This window comes from Pholis gunnellus, assembly GCF_910591455.1.
Source record: "Pholis gunnellus genome assembly, chromosome: 5".
Classification (NCBI taxonomy): Eukaryota; Metazoa; Chordata; class Actinopteri; order Perciformes; family Pholidae; genus Pholis; species Pholis gunnellus.
In genome coordinates, this window is record NC_136531.1 from 1,361,230 (window position 1) to 1,380,476 (window position 19,247).

General features: G+C 39.1%; 1 protein-coding gene across 3 annotated transcripts in view; it reads left to right on the forward strand.

Annotated features, from left to right (window-relative positions):
* LOC306696138 (anionic trypsin-2-like) overlaps window positions 1-18,704 on the forward strand; it is a 19,108-nt gene extending 404 nt beyond the window's left edge. The window contains exons 2-7 of one of the 3 annotated variants that reach the window (XM_079159678.1): window positions 1,158-1,335; window positions 1,539-1,703; window positions 1,966-2,024; window positions 2,263-2,408; window positions 2,511-2,530; window positions 18,163-18,704. In XM_079159678.1, coding sequence (XP_079015804.1) covers window positions 1,158-1,335; window positions 1,539-1,703; window positions 1,966-2,024; window positions 2,263-2,408; window positions 2,511-2,530; window positions 18,163-18,316 — 722 coding nt within the window. In that variant the 3' untranslated portion in view covers window positions 18,317-18,704. Of the gene's footprint in view, window positions 1-1,157; window positions 1,336-1,538; window positions 1,704-1,965; window positions 2,025-2,262; window positions 2,409-2,510; window positions 2,768-13,904; window positions 13,959-15,952; window positions 16,131-16,296; window positions 16,492-17,552; window positions 17,615-17,852; window positions 18,005-18,127 lie in introns of those variants that run through there. The other 2 variants (XM_079159676.1, XM_079159677.1) reach the window with 2 other exon arrangements.
* The last annotated feature ends 543 nt before the right edge of the window (window positions 18,705-19,247 follow it).

The window sequence follows — 19,247 nt, forward strand, 5'->3', positions numbered from 1 at the left end:
GCCATTTGGAATGCTTTTCATTCGATTTGTCTTAGTAGAACTAAAGATAGACTTTGCTAAATAGCCAATATTACATCTTACTCACTAGAGTAAAAGAAGCATTGTGAGTTCAGCATCAAACCTCATCTTTTAACTCTTAAGAGAGGAGAAGAAACAAGGAGAGACTAGAGAGGAGATGAAACTCCAGTTCTCTGTTGAAGTAGAAAATAATATAAATCTCTCTCTCTCTCTCTCTCTCTCTCTCTCTCTCTCTCTCTCTCTCTCTCTCTCTCTCTCTCTCTCTCTCTCTCTCTCTCTCTCTCTGGAAAGCAACGCCAATGTTTACTCTAGTTTAGTTTGATATCACTTAGGCGTTCTTCTAGTCCACATGTAGACTGGACTTCTGCAATCGCAGCAGAATACATTTACAAAAGCTACAGCCCAGCGCATGCTTAAAGGTGTGTGAGCAGGTGAGCTCCGACCAGATACAGACTTTTACAAATGTCAGTTTGTGAAGAAACACCATCGCAGACCGAGTTCAGGAACTAGCAGGCAATCTGACAACACAGCTAATGAAGAAGACGAGCAGGTACTCGTCTTCTTCAGTAGCTGTTGATGAACGCACAGACAACACGGATACATCATACATCATCTATCCGTGTTCATCAGAGGCTGAAGGCAGACTTGAGGCAGTGAGGAGCTCTTGGATGTAGCTGCCATGTGGCGGGGAGGGACATTAGTGATGCAGAGAGATGACAAAAACAGCTTTGAACAAAGTTAATGTAATAACTTGTGTCTGATGACATTTGTCTTTATTTTCTTTAAAAGTTTGATCTTTGATAGAGTAATGTGGGTTTCTTAACCCTAAATTAAAATGATTTAAGTTATGATAAAAGGAATGTTTAAATATAATTGTACGTTCATATAACTGCATGTACAACATCTTTACACTTGAATAAACAATAATCAAATCCAGAGACAGTTATTTAACAATATGTTAGGAGTAGTTACGTTTACACAGTCTGACATTTACAACCGTGATGCTGATGTGGCCCAGAGTGAAGAGGAGTTTGAGACCCCTGATGTCATATATAGTTCCTTCATCTTGAACTGTTGTTGTCTACTGAGTACAAACAACCAGTGTTCTAACTCACAATGATGAGGACTTTGTGTTTCAGGTGTCACAGTGGGCTCGCTGGTGGATCTGCAGAAGAGAATCATCGGAGGTCACGATTGTGCCGCTGATGAGCATCCGTACCATGTGATTATAAAAATCAACGGTAAGCCCTCCTGTAGCGGCTCTGTGATCAGTGACCGGTGGATTCTGACTGCAGCTCACTGCTACGAAGACGGATGGTGAGAACTTTACTTTAAAACTAGTCACCATGTTTCTCATTCATGAAGTCATTCTGACAGCAGCAGTCAGGAGTGAACTGATTGAAAACTATAGCATTCACCTCATGGAGAGAGCATTGATAATGTTGATGTTCAGTAATTAATATTACACTACGATGCATCTATAGTAGTTCACTCTGTTTCTCTCTATCTTTTACTTGTAGGACTCTGAAAGTAGTTTTCAGAAATGCTCAAGGAGAGACAATCAGCAGGAAAAACATCATTAAGCACGAAGACGGTGATGACATCATGCTGCTGAAGTTATCTAACCCCACTAAGATTACAGCTGGACCACTTCCTACTCTTGCTGACTGTAAGAAACCCGACATGTGAGTTGTGATCTTTGCTCCTTTAATCCGTCTGACAGTTCAACTCAAAATGAGAACTTGCTCTGATATCTTTATAGAGAGTAGCTAAACCACAGAGTTCTGTTTTCATCTACCCTGGAAATAAAATATAAAATGCTTCTAGAACGTGAAACAAGTATCAACATGACTGTGGTCAGAGTGTGTGTTTAAAGAAGACATTTAAATGTTTTGTTTTTTTAATTAAACTGATAAAAAGGTTTCTGTTCTTTTTCTTGTATTTCAGAGGTGAAGAAGTTCAGATTGCAGGTTATAAATCAACTGCAGGTCCCGGTGATGTAAAAAGTGAGATGTATCTTGTTTATTTTACAATCTACGTTAATAAACAATAATCTATTTCTTTATTACAGTTAGTGTTGTTATTTTGATTGTGTGTTTGGTAACACTGCTGACTATATTTACATTCACTACATCTTCATTTAGTCTCAGAAGTGTGTTGCTTTGTTATTATAGTCATGTATTTATGTAATAACACATGAATCTGCATCTTCAGTTAGAGCTCACTTTTTATATTTCCATCTAGGAAAAAAGAAGTTAGATCTAATAGCGCCTCTCCAATGTGCAACGATCAAGGTTGTCGACTGTGGTGGCCGTACATGTGAGAGCAAATACAAGTATCCACACGTATTCTGTTACCACGACAAAGCCAAAAAAGTGGATACCACTCCAGTGAGTTGGCTTCTGACTATCTTTTCTTCAAGTCATTACAAGTTTTACCAATTCATTATAAATGAGTATTTCAGTAATAAAATATCTACATCTCTCTCACAGGGTGACTCTGGTGGAGGAGTGGAGTACGAACACAAGATCTATGGTGTCCATGTAAGAGGTAAAAAGAAAGGCTGCGCTGGACCAGCTAAAGCGATGGACGTCTGTTATTACATGCCTTGGATCGGCAGCATTGTCTTTGATCGAGAAAAGAAATGTGGAGTCTGTGCTGGAGCCTTGAAAAAGTTCTGTGAAAAATATTTTAAGTGTGATTAATAGCTCTTGTCTTTCAGCTCCTTTAAATAAAGACTGAAGACTTTTCTGTTTGCTGCTGCCTTTAATTGAACCATATTCAAGGACATTAATCAATTTTCTGCATTTTACTACTGCATTTTATTTCTTAAACTGCTTTTTAGTGTTTCAATGAATGTTCTTAATTGTTTTTAAATCTCTTTTTCTTTTGACTTATGTTTTGGTGCTTTTAACGGTTTTATGTGAAGCACTTAGAATGACCTTGTTGTTGAAATGTGCTACACAAATAAACTTGCCTTGCTATTGATGAAATGTTAGTAAAGCCCTTTAAGACAAACAATAACTGTTATTCTATGACTTTATTCTTCACATGGTCGTGTCTGAGTTATAACTGTTAGTTTACACATTCTTGGTGTCAAACCCTTCTGGTAAAGAATAATAATCAAAGTATATAAAAACACATCTCTAGATTTTAACATGTGTTAACGTCTGCTATTCTTTCCACAACACTGATAACTATGATAATCAATATGACTCTTCTTGTACAATGTTGTCAGTTTAAATAAAATGAAGATGACTCACAATCCTTTGTTGTTGTTTTTGTTTTCAGTGTCACAGAAAAAATACACAAACAGATTTCTGTGACATTTAAAGCTCCATTAATCAATATCTCTAAAGCTACAATGAGATTTATTGTGGCCATGTGGGGGCAGTGTGTTCTTATAATAACAGTGATTATAGCTGCTTTACTTACCACCTTATTATTTGTGGGGAAAGGGCAGGAAGAGAAGGGACGCTTTCTTTTTCTTCATCAATTTTCTTCATGTATTTCTGGTAGATCAGGGGAGGCTCTTTGACGTTTTAGATCACAAAGTGATCTTTTTATGTGTCATGGATCATAAAGGTTTGAATTGTGCCATATCCACAAGACAACCATAGAATCCCTGTTTGACACAGGCCAAGGTTAAAACATCTTGTGTCCGTAAGCTTGTTCACTTTAAAACAGACGTAAAGACGTTAAAGCTCACATGAGATCACCTCCACTGTGCTGCTGGTTAAAGGTGAAGGAGACGCTGTTGTCTCATGATGGTAGAAAGAACAAGTTAGTCTACTTCAGCCTGACGATCACAGAAAGAGAGCAGTGGATAAAACCAGGTCTGCAGAGGAGCCCCACATCCTTTATTTCATAGTTAGTTTATAAGTTCAATTGAAGACATCTTAAAGGACCCCTCTTGACATTGTTTAAGACACAATCATTAAAATAATCCGCTCTAATCTCATGTGTCTGATGTGTTTTTTCCACAAAAACATTTCCTGATAGAAAGTCTTGTATCACATCAGCTCCCTCTCCCTCATTGAGAACATCTGAATCTATGAATAAACTATGTTTCCATTTCCATTGTGCACAGTGAAGGTGAAGTGACGATAAGCTAAAGTCATTTTTAATGTGGACTGTGAGTTTAATCAAAGTGTGCTGCAGTAAGAGCCCAGTGGAAAAGGAAGAAGGGCTTATTAAATATGATCTATTCACGTTTCTGTCGTCTGAATACGTTTAACAACAAGGTAACAAAGTTCAGAATAAAGCTTTTAATAAGGAACTGTAAACTACAGTGTCTAAATCTGTTATGATTATTAGAAATGTGTTTAAATCTGCAATGTCCTGTATGACAGGTGTGACAGATGCTGATGTGATGAAACTGTCAGTTCACTTGTGTTCGCTTTACCTTTCAAAGGCAACCAGAGAGCTCGCTCTGTGTCGGTGTCGCTCACTGTGTGACTCTTCATCCTGACTTGCAGATCAGAGCTTTTTGGTAAAAACACAGCAAAGATATCAGGAAACAGCAAGTCACCCTCACAGCAGGAGTGTAGAAGGAAAGAAGTGTTTAGAAAGAAGGGAACACGTTTTGATCATTCACATGTTTGAAATGTACAACTTACAATAGAAATCAATGTTGATATTGGCATTGGTATCAGTTAACAAGGTCTGTTTCTAAATGTCAGTGGCACGGCCCCCCTACTCACTGTACCGTCACATGTATGTGTGTGTGTGTGTGTGTGTGTGTGTGTGTGTGTGTGTGTGTGTGTGTGTGTGTGTGTGTGTGTGCGCCTTGCTTGCTCTAAAATATGTAACGGCGTTAAGATGCGTGGAAACAGCAGATTCATAAAATACAACAAACTTTTGGAAATCGTAGCAGAGCTGCCATGTAACACAACACAGCCAACGTATGCAATGAGGAGCAATTGTTTCTACCATCCTCTAAAATCTAGACGAACTATACATGTTTTAAACTCATCACTTATCTAATAGATTGAACACGTTGGCCAAGATTGTTGACTGTTACTCTCGTTACTGCGGAGACTCAACAATTGATGAAGATCACACATCATCATGAATGTGCAGATCTTCTCAGCCAATGGGAACCTGTCAGTGAAGCTTTGCGGTGTGATTGGTGGCTCAAAGGCCAACAGGACGGTGTGAAGAGGGTTTAAAAGCCAACACTTTCACACCAGGAGGGCAGTCCAGAGGGAGAACGACAGCGATGGCTCGTCTTACGTCTCTTCTCGTTGTGCTGTGGGTCGGTGAGTCACTAAGTTTATATCAAGTTCCTTCAAAGTGAATTGATGTTTTCTGTTCTAACTCACAATGATGAGGACTTTGTGTTTCAGGTGTCACAGTGGGCTCGGTGGTGGATCTGCAGAAGAGAATCTACGGAGGTCACGATTGTCTCAATAATGAGCGTCTGTACCATGTTCAACTGAGAACATCTGATCCTGATCAATTAATCTGTGGCGGCTCTCTGATCAGAGCCCAGTGGATTCTGACTGCAGCACACTGCTGGGACCTAACACTGTAAGAAACACAGATCTATACTTAAAGCTTCACTCCATTAAAACATGTCTTTCCTTATTGTTACTTCACAGTCACTGTGCAGAATGATGTACGTGCAGAGTTTGAGTCTTTTAATTAGTCTTAGAAATAGACCGTCTGTGCTCACCTTAAGTCTCAGTTTAAAACCTGACGTCCAAACGCAGCATCTGGACCACGAGAGGCTGATAACAGCTGATGGTAGCTGATGGTGGCTCTCTGACCAGTGACCAGTGGAGAAAGTGAGAAATATATTGTTTCTAGTTTTGAAGTAAAACTGTCACTCATGAATTCACTAAACCTCCCAAAGTCCTGAAGCATCAATCAGTGATGGTTTGATATAAAACTACAACATTGTTCAGTGATTACTGACCTATAATATGAACATATGCTGTGTTTACAATAACTCAGTGATGATCCTCTTCATCTGTACTTATCTACTTATCATCTGTGCATCCAGGTCCAGGGAAACGGATGAACTCTGGGAGTTTTAGCTTGTTCACTTTAAAACAGACGTAAAGACGTTAAAGCTCACATGAGATCACCTCCACTGTGCTGCTGGTTAAAGGTGAAGGAGACGCTGTTGTCTGATGATGGTAGAAAGAACAAGTTAGTCTACTTCAGCCTGACGATCACAGCATATGTAACTATTGACACCGAACGTGAACTTCCATAATGAAAATGTATTCTTTGCGTACAGATAATATAACTAACATCCAGCTTTTTAGTGAATGAGCTGTAGAGGAGACTTGGTTCAAAGTATTTGTTTTCTGAATGATTCGTATGTGACATTCAGGTAATTCATGTATGATTTGTGCAGCTTCACATTCATCACTTACTTACATTCGGTTTGCTTTTGGAATCTGTTTAGTTTTGTAAAACAAATATTCTTGAGAATGTTCCTAAACTTGACTTAAGTGTCAGAAGACTTTAAAAAGTGACTCATGAGCTCTGTGTAGAATTGTGTGTAAGTCTGGATATTTGTATTGAGACTTGAGTCTATTCAGTCAAACAAACACTTTCACTCAGGAGACGGTTGTTCGTGCAGCATGTGAAACAAGAAGTCAACTTTGATTTATTTGTCACATATTTTACATACTTCAGTAAAGTCACACTTATTTTAACACAAACCACAATCTTTTCCTGAACTTAAAGAAGTACTTTTCTTTCCTGAACCCAACTGCATTGTTTCCTGTGAAGAAGGAAGTTTATTTTGAAAAGACTGTAAGCATGTGTAACCTCTGTGAGATGTCTCCTGGCTCAATGAATCTCCTGGAGCTGGTGGCTTGTGGTAACATCAGGTTTATTTCCACATCTGCATTCATCACAAAGGACACAGAAGAATTCTCAGCACTTGTGGACAACTGCGCATGCTCTGTCTAGTCGTGAATCCTCCGTTGCGTTCAGGATTACTCATTTTGAAATACAGTGGTATAATGAGGCGGTGATCGTATAGAGCAGGGGTGGCCAACCCGCGGCTCCCGAGCCGCATGCGGCTCTTTGCCCGGTTTCATGCGGCTCGTATACGTTCATATCGAAGTTTGTATTTGTGTTTTTTTAATGTTCGTGTTCGCTTCGCTTGAGTTAAATACGGTATTTTCGTCAAACGCGCATGTGCGGCCACAGATTACGTTCCTCGTCGACCCATTTAACGCAGAGACGGACTGTTTGAAAGCCCCGCTAGTCACAGATGAGGCTGCGGCTGAGTTGGAGATGATCGATCTTTGTGAGGAGGACCAACTCAAACCTGCTTTAAGGGACGGGACCATTGAGTTCTGGAAAAGTGTGCCAATGAAAAAATACCCCAATGTCAAACGGGCTGCGCTTAAGATACTGTCAATGTTTGGGTCAACATACGTCTGCGAGTCTGTGTTTTCTACCCTGAAACACGTGAAATCAAAGCATCGATCTGTTCTGACTGACACCCATGTGAAAGAATTGCTTCGAGTGGCAACAACGGAATACAAGCCAGATTTGAAGAGGATTGTTCAAGGCAAGGAATGCCAGAAGTCCCACTAAGTAACATGCATAGTAAAAGAAAAACACTATTGTAAATTATTATATTTTTGTTTGTGGACTTGGTTGAACTGAGAGTTTGTCTGTGTGAGACAGTGCACACAATGTTCATTGTTGAAAATGACTGGCCTGTGGTCTTAGGAGTCAATTTCTGTCATTATCATATTGGTGTGTGACATTTACAATAAATCTGGCTGAGCAAAGATATGTGTGTGTGTGAGGAAGGGATAGGGTGATGTTCATGTGTGCCCATGTGTATGATGTGGCTCTTTGCGGTAACACAGTAAAAAATGTGGCTCTTGGTCTCTGACTGGTTGGCCACCCCTGGTATAGTGGTTTTAAATTCATGTAAATAAAATAGCCGAAATAGAACAAAAACTCTTTCTTAGGAGAAATAAAAAGATATATACTGTATATATAACCAAAAATATAATTATACAGATTTCTCCCACTGGACTGTTACCTTTTTCATTTTATAATAACAATTGTGTAACTGAGTAAACATTTAGACTATATAAAACACTCCATCTGCATGTTTAAAATAGTATCACACTCTATAGAACAACATACTGTAACATACCTGCATTCATCACAAAGGACACAGAAGAATTCTCAGCACTCGTGGACAACTGCGCATGCTCTGTCTAGAAAGACGGCATCACGTTAATGTTAGCTAGCTATAACGGAGACATTTTTATTGGCAATAAAACATATAAAAACGTATAGTTAACTTAATAAAAACATGGCGAATATAATCTAAGACAAATACTATTCAACAAAATAAAGCCAGCTCAACTCTTATGTACTTTTAAAGTTAGTTAACATTATATTGTCCACGGACATTCACAGAAACGTTACCTAGTCGTGAATCCTCCGTTGCGCTGAGGATTACCCATAGTCCCTTGCGTCTACTATTCAGTGCAGGTACATATTTACAACAGCAGGTGGCGTAGTTTCCCCATTTAGCGGGATTTAATCTGAACGTGTTCAACTATGTTACACATGTAACAAGCTTAAAGTGACTCGTGTTGCTGAACTTCAAGACTTTTGTAGGAAAGGTGAGAAAAATGAAGAGTAATGTTTTCGTAAGATATCATACCAACTGTTTTGCAAATCTGATCCTTGTGCATATTAACTATTGACTAATAACTAATGCTACTGTGAGCTTCATGTGTTGTTGGGTTCATCAATAAAGCCCTGGACTCCCACTGACTCTGACTCTTACATCCCCAGGACAACTGTTACACACCCTTGCACATCCTTTCTATGTTTCTATATTAAAATACACTTGCCACTTTTATAATGTACTTGTTTGTTTGTTTATCATATTTTATTGTACATTTTAACCTAAACTATACCTTCATATCTTCTGGAGTGTGCTGCGCTCAAGGCGACTTGAAAGGCGTAACTTCACCAACTGCCCTCCAACGCCCTCAACTGGAGCCCTCAAACTTAAATAAATAAATAAAAAAGTCAAAATAATAAGCGCCCAATAGAAAGGCTGTTACAGCCAGCTGGACACTCATCCATCCATTTGAGAAAGCTGTTTTAAATACTTCATAAATGCTATAAAAATTGGACATCCAGGCATATTACCCACATTACTAGCCACTGGAGGAGTAACAAGAACACAAAGAAAAAATAAAATCTGTTTTACAAATCTCCTCCTTCAACATCCCGGATGAGTTCTCATTCACGATTAGTCCAGGGAAAATAAGATTAATACATTATTAAAACAAAACCAGTGAAAGAGAATCAAGCACAACAGAAATATATATAATTAAGAAACAATTTATTAATAAAATGCTGACAAAGAAGGCTCAAAACACCAATGGAAAAAGCACTTTCTATTAGAAGACAACCGTACTAGTAACTAAACAACAGTTCAAGTCTTAGATCAAAAGATTTTGTCCCCGTCTGTTTGTCTCTCCTGGTCTCTTAACACCCAGCTGCTCACGAGTGATTGAGCTCCGATGTGTAGGTGAGGAGGGCGGTACCTGGGGAGAGACTCATGAGAGAAAGAGAGCAGCTCTGCTGAAATGATCTCCTTCCTGCAGCAGTCAGTCCGTTAAACAGTGAACTCTGAGGTTCTTTTGACTTTTAAAACCTTGATTTCTGCATTTTTGTTGTTACAATCTTGTTTTTTTGTAGCCAGAAGTGACACAAGAGGGTGGAGCCGAATGCTGAAGAAGACATATTTGGTCGATCACACGAATATGAATAACTCTCATGAACTGAAACACACTGTGAAAGTAAATTATTCTCCATTAAAAGTGTGCAGAATGATCTTCTAGCAGCTCCAATTTTCAGTGTACCCATGAATCTACACACAACCATCACTGGATTACTTTAATACGGAAGAAAACCTAAAAATATGATGATTCTCAGACAACTTATTCAGTGTCTTTCAGACAGAGGGATAGTACTGATATCCCCAGGAAATGTAATACACACAGCATCTAAAAATAATCATATATCATGTTTGTGTGACTTAAAATGACTGAGTTATGACTCTGAGGAATAGTGTGATTTTTGACCAAAACTGCATCAAGTGTTAAATGATCTTAATCTCCTCCATGATCTGTGTCTCTGCTGCAGCTTCACCTTTCGACAAACTACAATACCTAACTTCCTGTTGTTTTTACAACGGATGCATGCACCTGTACCTTTCACCTCATGCAGTATATGTGGCTGTAATGACCACTGCAGCCTGTAGAGGGCGGTCACATGATGATGAACTGATCCTACCAGAGTTAGGGTTGTTTTTACAGGGATTCACATTCCTTTACAACCAAGACAACACACAGCACAGTGTGAGTGTGTGTTTGTATAAACATTTACCTAACTATCCAACAGTGGACTTACGCGTTGTTACACATTGACCAACAAGGGACTCCGTAGCCAACAAGTGACATTTTGGAAGTCCCCTGTTGGTCAGGCTTTAAATCAACCTAATATCATGTTTAAAACCCTCTGGTGATTTTTTTTTTTCATTTTAGCCCAGTGGGGACTTGAAGTTGTCTGAGTTTGTGTTTAAGTCCATGCTCAGCACTGCTTCTACTGGCTGGAGCAGGGATTTCAACGACTCACTCACACACATCATTTTTAACACTCCTTTGTTGTGTGAATGGCTTCCAGTTTTGCCTGTTTTTCAGACTGTAGATGGGCTGTTAAACAGGCTACTTAGTGAAGAAACCAGTGTTTTGGAAGATGATTTTATTTATTATGTTCATGTAACAATATATTAACGCTGAACTTTAGTGTATATCTTAAGTTTCAGTTTTGTCAATTTATTTCAGTGACCCAGAAGGCAGGAGAGTGATACATATTTAAGAATCTAATAGAATGGAAGAAATTAGAAAAACCACCAGGATGAAATTAAGATTAAAATAATCAGCAGTAAAATCATTTGTTTTCAGATTAAATCAGTAAAAACATCACTCACCTCTCTTGGCAATTTTTTAAAAGAAATGAAAAAGCAGATATTTGCAGTTCTATTCTGGGAATAGACCTAAAAACTAAATATTCTGTTGCATTTGTTTATTTCAAAATGATGAGAAACAGAATTCCACATTTGGTTGGATTAGCATGATAATGCATTGTGGGTAATGTAGGAATGTGTGTGTGTGTGTGTGTGTGTGTGTGTGTGTGTGTGTTTTCTTCCTAACTTGGACTACTTCTGGGGACACATTTCAGACTAAAGTCAAGTTAATTGGGGATGGCTTGTCCAATATCTTCAATCATAAATTTGTCTCAGAGGGCTTTACAGTCTGTACAACATATGACCTCTGACCTTCTACGCTCGCATCAGAGAAGGAAAGATTCCCCCAAAAAATATTTTTTTGAGGAGGGATCCCTGTCTCAGGATGGACAGAAGTGAAATAGATGTTTACATAATGAACAACATAGTCAATCCACATGACAGAAATCATACATATGAGTAGTAAAAGTAGGAATAATAAAAGAAAAAAATGATCATTACTCATCATTAGAGCAGCAGTGAATGTAAAATAAGGATAAAAAGCAGTAACAGTAGCAGACAGTAATATATATATATAACTTAGAATAGCAATCGGTTTCAAGCAGCGCCACGACGACAGTCACGACCACATTCCAGGTGTAACCAGGATCCATGGAAACCTGCGAAACACAGTGTGTGTGTGTGTGTGTGTGTGTGTGTGTGTGTGTAGAGGGTTTGGGGGTGGAGGCTGTTCCCACAGCTCTTTATGTTCACACACACACACACACACACACACACACACACACACACACACACACACACACAGAGCTCTGACGGTTCATAAGTCACATTTATTCTCATTTATCTTTAATTGAACTCTAACGATGCTGCTGTGATAAATATCACTAAAGACTGTGTTTATGTTTTATTAGATTTCTTTGTTAAACGTGGTCGCTGGCTATGATGTGTTTCCTGTCTTCAGCGCTCAGAGTATTTTCATATGTAACTATGTCCACTGAAGATTGAACAGCAGCTTTTTATGTCACTTACTTAGTAAAATGTGTCCTCGTGCCGTTGGCTTATCGACACAGAGGAGCTCAGGTGAGGCAATGATCGTCTGTCAATTCACAGTTTTTATGGTTTGATAGTACGTCATATTTTAATATTCATTTTGACTCGTGTGTCTCCCTCTCCTGTCTCTCTGTGTGTGTGTGTGTGTGTGTGTGTCTCCCTCTCCTGTCTCTCTCTCTGTGTGTGTGTGTGTGCGTGTGTGCGTGTGTGCGTGTGTGCGTGTGTGCGTGTGTGCGTGTGTGTGTGTGTGGCTTCTCCATTCTCTCTCCCGGCACCCTGATTGCTGTCAAGCTGTTTCACCTGCTCTGAGCCACTCACCTGTCAAACATCAACTCATCAGCTCCGCAGTATTTCTACCCCGGCTCTTCACAGATCCAGGACCAGATCTTAGTCTCAGCTACCTTGGTAGTGACTCGCTTCAGGCCTCTGCAGTGTTTGTGGTTTCTGAGAACTAATCCTTGTGTTGTTGTGGAGCCTGACATTAAGCGCTCTTGTCCCCTTTGCCTCAGGATCCTAAATGAAACCTTCTGACCTTCTCTTGACCTCTTGACAGTGTCCAGTGTTTGGGTCAGCCTCACTCCACCGTGACAAGCTGAGGTTAAAGTATTTCACCAGAGAAAGAGCCCGAGGTCAAGCAAAGGTCCAACAGATACTGCAACAGAATATAAATCTATGTTTTCTAAGACCTACTACTACTACTACTACTACTACTACTACTACTACTACTACTGCTTATTAAGTGTGTGTGTGTGTGAGAGAGAGAGTGTCAGTGAAAACAGAGATCCTTGTGTAAAGTAACAATGAGACCAGAGTCGTGTGCTAAAGTGTCGTTTATTAAAATATGACGTACTATCAAACCATAAAAACTGTGAATTGACAGACGATCATTGCCTCACCTGAGCTCCTCTGTGTCGATAAGCCAACGGCACGAGGACACATTTTACTAAGTAAGTGACATAAAAAGCTGCTGTTTAATCTTCAGTGGACATAGTTACATATGAAAATACTCTGAGCGGGGGGGGGGGGGGTTGTGTGAGTGTGAGTGTGTGTGTGTGTGTGTGTGGGGGGGGGTTCTATAGGTGTGTGTGTGTGTGTGTGTGTGTTTTAATGTGGGGCTGTTCTCTATGCTCACAGACACACAAATTAATAGTTTAGTGTGAATTCAGTAAAACCTAAATTAAATTTGTAATGTAATAAAAAATGGTAACAGAAATAATTCAATTTTAAACAAACACCACTACTACTACTACTACTACTACTACTACTACTACTACTACTACTACTACTACTACTACTACTACTTACTACTACACAAATAAGTAATATGATACAACTGGAGACTAACAGAAATAATTCAGTATTACACAAACACTATTAAAACTACTACGACTACATATTCTACTACTACACACACATTGAGCGTATTCATGGAGCGATATTAAAGGTATACAGTAACATTTCCACTGAACTGCTTTAAATGAATTCCTCTCATTCAACATGTGGACTTAAAGCCGACTTGAACTCATTTCTTCATTATGAACTTAAACAATATCTGAGTTCCTCTACGTGAATACACCATGAAGTCAGCTTCATGTTGGTCTCATCTTTCTTCTCTTTCTATATCAGAGTCTTTGTCCTCTATATTCCATACGTTATCACACATTTGCATACGTGTAGGTCTTTGTACCCAATGCGGTTGTGTTGATAAACCTCCATGAGGTGATTGGTGGCTGGAAGGCCAACAGGACCGAGTGAAGACATTTAAAAAGGCTCCAGTGTTGCACCAGGAGGGCATCATTGAAAGAGATGGGTGGCATGACGCGTCTTCTCCTTCTGCTGTGGGCCGGTGAGTGTTCAACTGCTGCTGCTCACTGTAACCGTTCTCTCTGCTTTCAGACAGTCTTCATGTAAACAGTGTGTTTTAAACTGAGTTCCTGCATCAGACGTGCTGTTCTTACACCTCTCGTAGGGTGTTAACAGATCTATGATGCATTCTGGGGACAGTTCCACTTTAAAAGTTTGTAATAACATTTTAAAATCTATTTCAAAATGTGTAGGAAGCCAGTGTTTCTTCTTCCTCATCAGTCTAAAAGAAACGTTGCGAGTTCAGCATCAAACCTCATCTCTTAACTCGCCATTGTTTACTCTAGTTTAGTTTAGTTTGATATCACTTCTATTGTTTGCCACCAAACTTATGTCTTTGTTCAAAGCGAGTGGTTTGGACGGTGATGAACGTCTCTTGTCCAAAGCTTAGTCCTGTTTTTAAGGACTACGCCCTTAACCGGGAGGCTGCACCTTCAACGTGACCGACTACTTCTTCTCTCTACTCGACTTCTTCGTCCTCATGTTGGACTGAAGACACGTTTTAAACTCAATTTCTAGCCACATCTTACACATCGCACCTTTAAGGACACTGTATATCCAACAGTGTGCTGCTGCTCATAGTAACAGCTAGTGTGCCCTTTACTTACTGCAGCACCCCACACACACACACACACTCAGAGAAACCCTGTGGATATGGTAGAAGGCGTTCTTCTAGTCCACATGTAGACTAGATGGGTGGACTCCCATGACCTCTCCTGCAATGATAAACAGTTGGTCCACTGTTCCGCTCCACCAGGATGGAGTCAGCATCACTCCTCCTGAATCTGAGGAGCAATCGGCCTTCTTTCTAGCAACCTGCTGGAAGCGTTCACCAGTTTAGTGAGTGACTTGCTGCCTTCATTCAACTTGACCCTGTGTCAGAGAGATTGTGATGAAGCTTTTTCAGTAAATACATATTAATACATTTGCTCAGCCTTCTCTTTCCAAGTGTGTCTGATAACTTCAGTGACCTTCAGGTAGAGAGAGTTATCTTTAAGACTTTATTCATCAATACTCGCTTCTTCTTCACGATTTAATGATTACTTTTAAAATGTAAAAACAAATAAATTCAGAACAGAATTAGAATTTATTCATATTTTAAATGTAACTTATTATTGTTTCAGGTCACTTCATAAAGTCATTAAAATCTCACTGGAGACAAATCTACCATGTGTATAAAATAAAACACATTTCTGAGTGAAGTTTATAAAGAATGAAGAACACAGACCAGATCAGACAGTTTCATCCATTCCTGTAGTCCTCTGTCCTCCTCTGGCTGCTTTGTCTCAGCAGAGAAGTCAACAAGGCAGCTCATGCTCGCTGAACATGTGTTGATAAAGTATTTGCTTTTTACACGGAAATGTTTTATTGCAGTAACGGTAACGAGAGAAGTTACCGTCAAATCGAATAATCTTCACCTTCTGCCACGACATTTGTTCTCGCTGACTCATCGTGTGTGTGTGTGTGTGTGTGTGTGTGTGTGTGTGTGTGTGAGTAGTTAGAGGAGCTCTGCGCTGCAGTGTGATATTAAATTCCACCAAAACATTCAAAAGTACTCATGAAAAGCAGCAGTAACGTCGGTGACTTGTCATTACTCTGATCTTAATGTTTGAGCACTGGTGCCTGTTCAACACCAGTTTCAGTAACCAGCACTACCTTCAGATGATGTGAAGTTTGTCCCTTCTGGGCTGCTGTAGAAACATGGCGGTGCAACATGGCTGACTCTGTGAAGAGGACCCGCTCCTAGAGAACGGCTCAATGGCTTTTTCTAAGCTATCAGAAACATAACTTTCTTAGTTTCTGCTCGTTATACACTAATGGGAAATAGTTATGTATAATATATTCATTTCCTGCCAATAACCCCCCTAAATGTGACACACGGTGTCATATATAGTTCCTTCATCTTGAACTGTTGTTGTCTACTGAGTACAAACAACCAGTGTTCTAACTCACAATGATGAGGACTTTGTGTTTCAGGTGTCACAGTGGGCTCGCTGATGGATCTGCAGAAGAGAATCATCGGCGGTAAAGATTGTAAACTATTGAAGCGTGGGTACCATGTGTCTTTATTATATAACGGTAAGCCCTATTGTAGCGGCTCTCTGATCAGTAAGGAGTGGATTCTGACTGCAGCTCACTGCTACGAACCAGGACGGTGAGAAAGTGACAACTTTACTTTAAAACTAGTCACCATGTCTCTCATTCATGAAGTCATTCCCACTATGGAGAAAGCATTGATAATGTTGATGTTCAGTCACTAATATTACACTACGATGCATCTATAGTAGTTCACTCTGTTTCTCTGTATCTTTCACTTGTAGGACCATCACAGCAGTTTTAGGTAGAAAACCAGGGTCTAATAAAGAACGGGATATCGATGGCCTAGCTAGGTTCTTTCCGAATACTACAGACAATCAGGGTACCATAACGAAACATGACCTCATGCTGCTGAAGCTACAAAAACCCACTATGACTATACCTGTACAACTTCCTGACTGTAATAAGAAACCCAAACGGTGAGTTGTGATCTTTGCTCCTTTAATCCGTCTGACAGTTCAACTCAAAATGAGAACTTGCTCTGATATCTTTATAGAGAGTAGCTAAACCACAGAGTTCTGTTTTCATCTACCCTGGAAATAAAATATAAGCATTACTGCTTTTATCATCATTATCTTTCTGGTATTTCCCTTTTTTAATATTGTTATTCTGCTATTATTGGATCTACTGCTGTTATTACTTCTCTCATATGTGAGGATGTCATATGCTGTACAGATTGTAAAGTCCTCTGAGACAGATTTGTGATTTTGGGCTGAACATATTAAATTGAATTGAAACACATTAGTACTGGTGTTAACGTTGACGGTTATTAAAATTATTACACGGTTGAAAATAGCTCATCACTCCATCTACTGTTTGAATTAGTCCTAATCGGGCGGGAATGGGTGAAAAAACGATCTTTAACCCAGGAGGCCGCTGTTTGTTCCCCGTGTGAAACCAGAAGTCAACGTTGATTTAATGCTCACGTGACTCGAGTGCTTCAGTAAAAAGCACTTCTGTAGATATTTTACACCAAACGATCTTTTCTTGAACCGAACAAGTAGTTTTGTTTCCTCAACCTTCTGAGTTGTTTCTTGTGAAGACGGAAGTTCATTTTGAGAAGACTGTTCTCATGTTACGAGCACATTGAGCGTACATCGTTTTGTTGAACTTTTGTAGGAAAACGCATGAATATTGAGTCACTTTCTGTAAGATATCAAACCAACAGTTGTGTGAGGATACGATGGCCATGTAGGTCTGCTGGCTCCAGATCTGCTGATGGCAAAATTCAATTGCAATAAACAGCCAGTAGAAGGCAGTCACTGTGTTTATTCATAACACAATGTCAAATTTAAATACTTTGCACTAAAACGTCAAGATTAGGACCTGAATCCATCAACAACACTAATAAATACAAACTGTATATACATCAGTGTTCTGCTGAATAAAAGTGGTTTGGGTTCCTCTTTCAATGCAAAGTTGTTAGAAATTATTAGAAAACTGCTATAAAAAGGTTTCTGTTCTTTTTCTTGTATTTCAGAGGTGATGAACTTAAGATTGCAGGTTATGCCTCAACTGCACGTCCCGGTGATAATTTAACAGGTGAGATGTATCTTGTTTATTTTACAATCTACGTTAATAAACAATAATCTATTGCTTTATTACAGTTAGTGTTGTTATTTTGATTGTGTGTTTGGTAACACTGCTGACTATATTTACATTCACTACATCTTCATTTAGTCTCAGAAGTGTGTTGCTTTGTTATTATAGTCATGTATTTATGTAATAACACATGAATCTGCATCTTCAGTTAGAGCTCACTTTTTATATTTCCATCTAGAAATATATATCGATAGCCATATCGATCCATCAAAGCGTCTCCAATGTGCAAAGACCAAGTATGAAGAATGTCGTCTGCTCAGATGTGTGGACAGAACATTTCAGTATCCACACGTATTCTGTTACCAAGACAGATACGTGGATATCACTCCAGTGAGTTGGCTTCTGACTATCTTTTCTTCAAGTCATTACAAGCTTTTACCAATTCATTATAAATGAGTATTTCAGTAATTGATACAAAAGTCTGAACAAAAACTATCTACACCTCTCTCACAGGGTGACTCTGGTGGAGGAGTGGTGGTCAAACACAAGGTGGTCAAACACAAGGTGGTCAAAGACACGATCTATGGTGTCAATGTATTAGGTAAAGAGATAGCCTGCAGTGGAAGATCTGTATCGATAGACATCTGTGCAGATATTTACAAGAAATGGATCAAAGACACTACTCTTATCCGCTGGCCCTGACAGTGATGTGTAGGCTGAGCTCTATTTTAAAATGTTCTGTCATCTAACAGACATTTCTCATGCATTAAGAAAACTGTTGAGTTACTCTAAATTTTCAGTTGATAAATTTACTATTGATGAAATGTTAGTAAAGCCCTTTAAGACAAACAATAACTGTTATTCTATGACTTTATTCTTCACATGTTCGTGTCTGAGTTATAACTGTTAGTTTACACATTCTTGGTGTTAAACCCTTCTGGTAAAGAATAATAATCAAAGTATATAAAAACACATCTCTAGATTTTAACATGTGTTAACGTCTGCTATTCTTTCCACAACACTGATAACTATGATAATCAATATGACTCTTCTTGTCCAATGTTGTCAGTTTAAATAAAATGAAGATGACTCACAATCCTTTGTTGTTGTTTTTGTTTTCAGTGTCACAGAAAAAATACACAAACAGATTTCTGTGACATTTAAAGCTCCATTAATCAATATCTCTAAAGCTACAATGAGATTTATTGTGGCCATGTGGGGGCAGTGTGTTCTTATAATAACAGTGATTATAGCTGCTTTACTTACCACCTTATTATTTGTGGGGAAAGGGCAGGAAGAGAAGGGACGCTTTCTTTTTCATCATCAATTTTCTTTATGTATTTCTGGTAGATCAGGGGAGGCTCTTTGACGTTTTAGATCACAAAGTGATCTTTTTATGTGTCATGGATCATAAAGGTTTGAATTGTGCCATATCCACAAGACAACCATAGAATCCCTGTTTGACACAGGCCAAGGTTAAAACATCTTGTGTCCGTAAGCTTGTTCACTTTAAAACAGACGTAAAGACGTTAAAGCTCACATGAGATCACCTCCACTGTGCTGCTGGTTAAAGGTGAAGGAGACGCTGTTGTCTCATGATGGTAGAAAGAACAAGTTAGTCTACTTCAGCCTG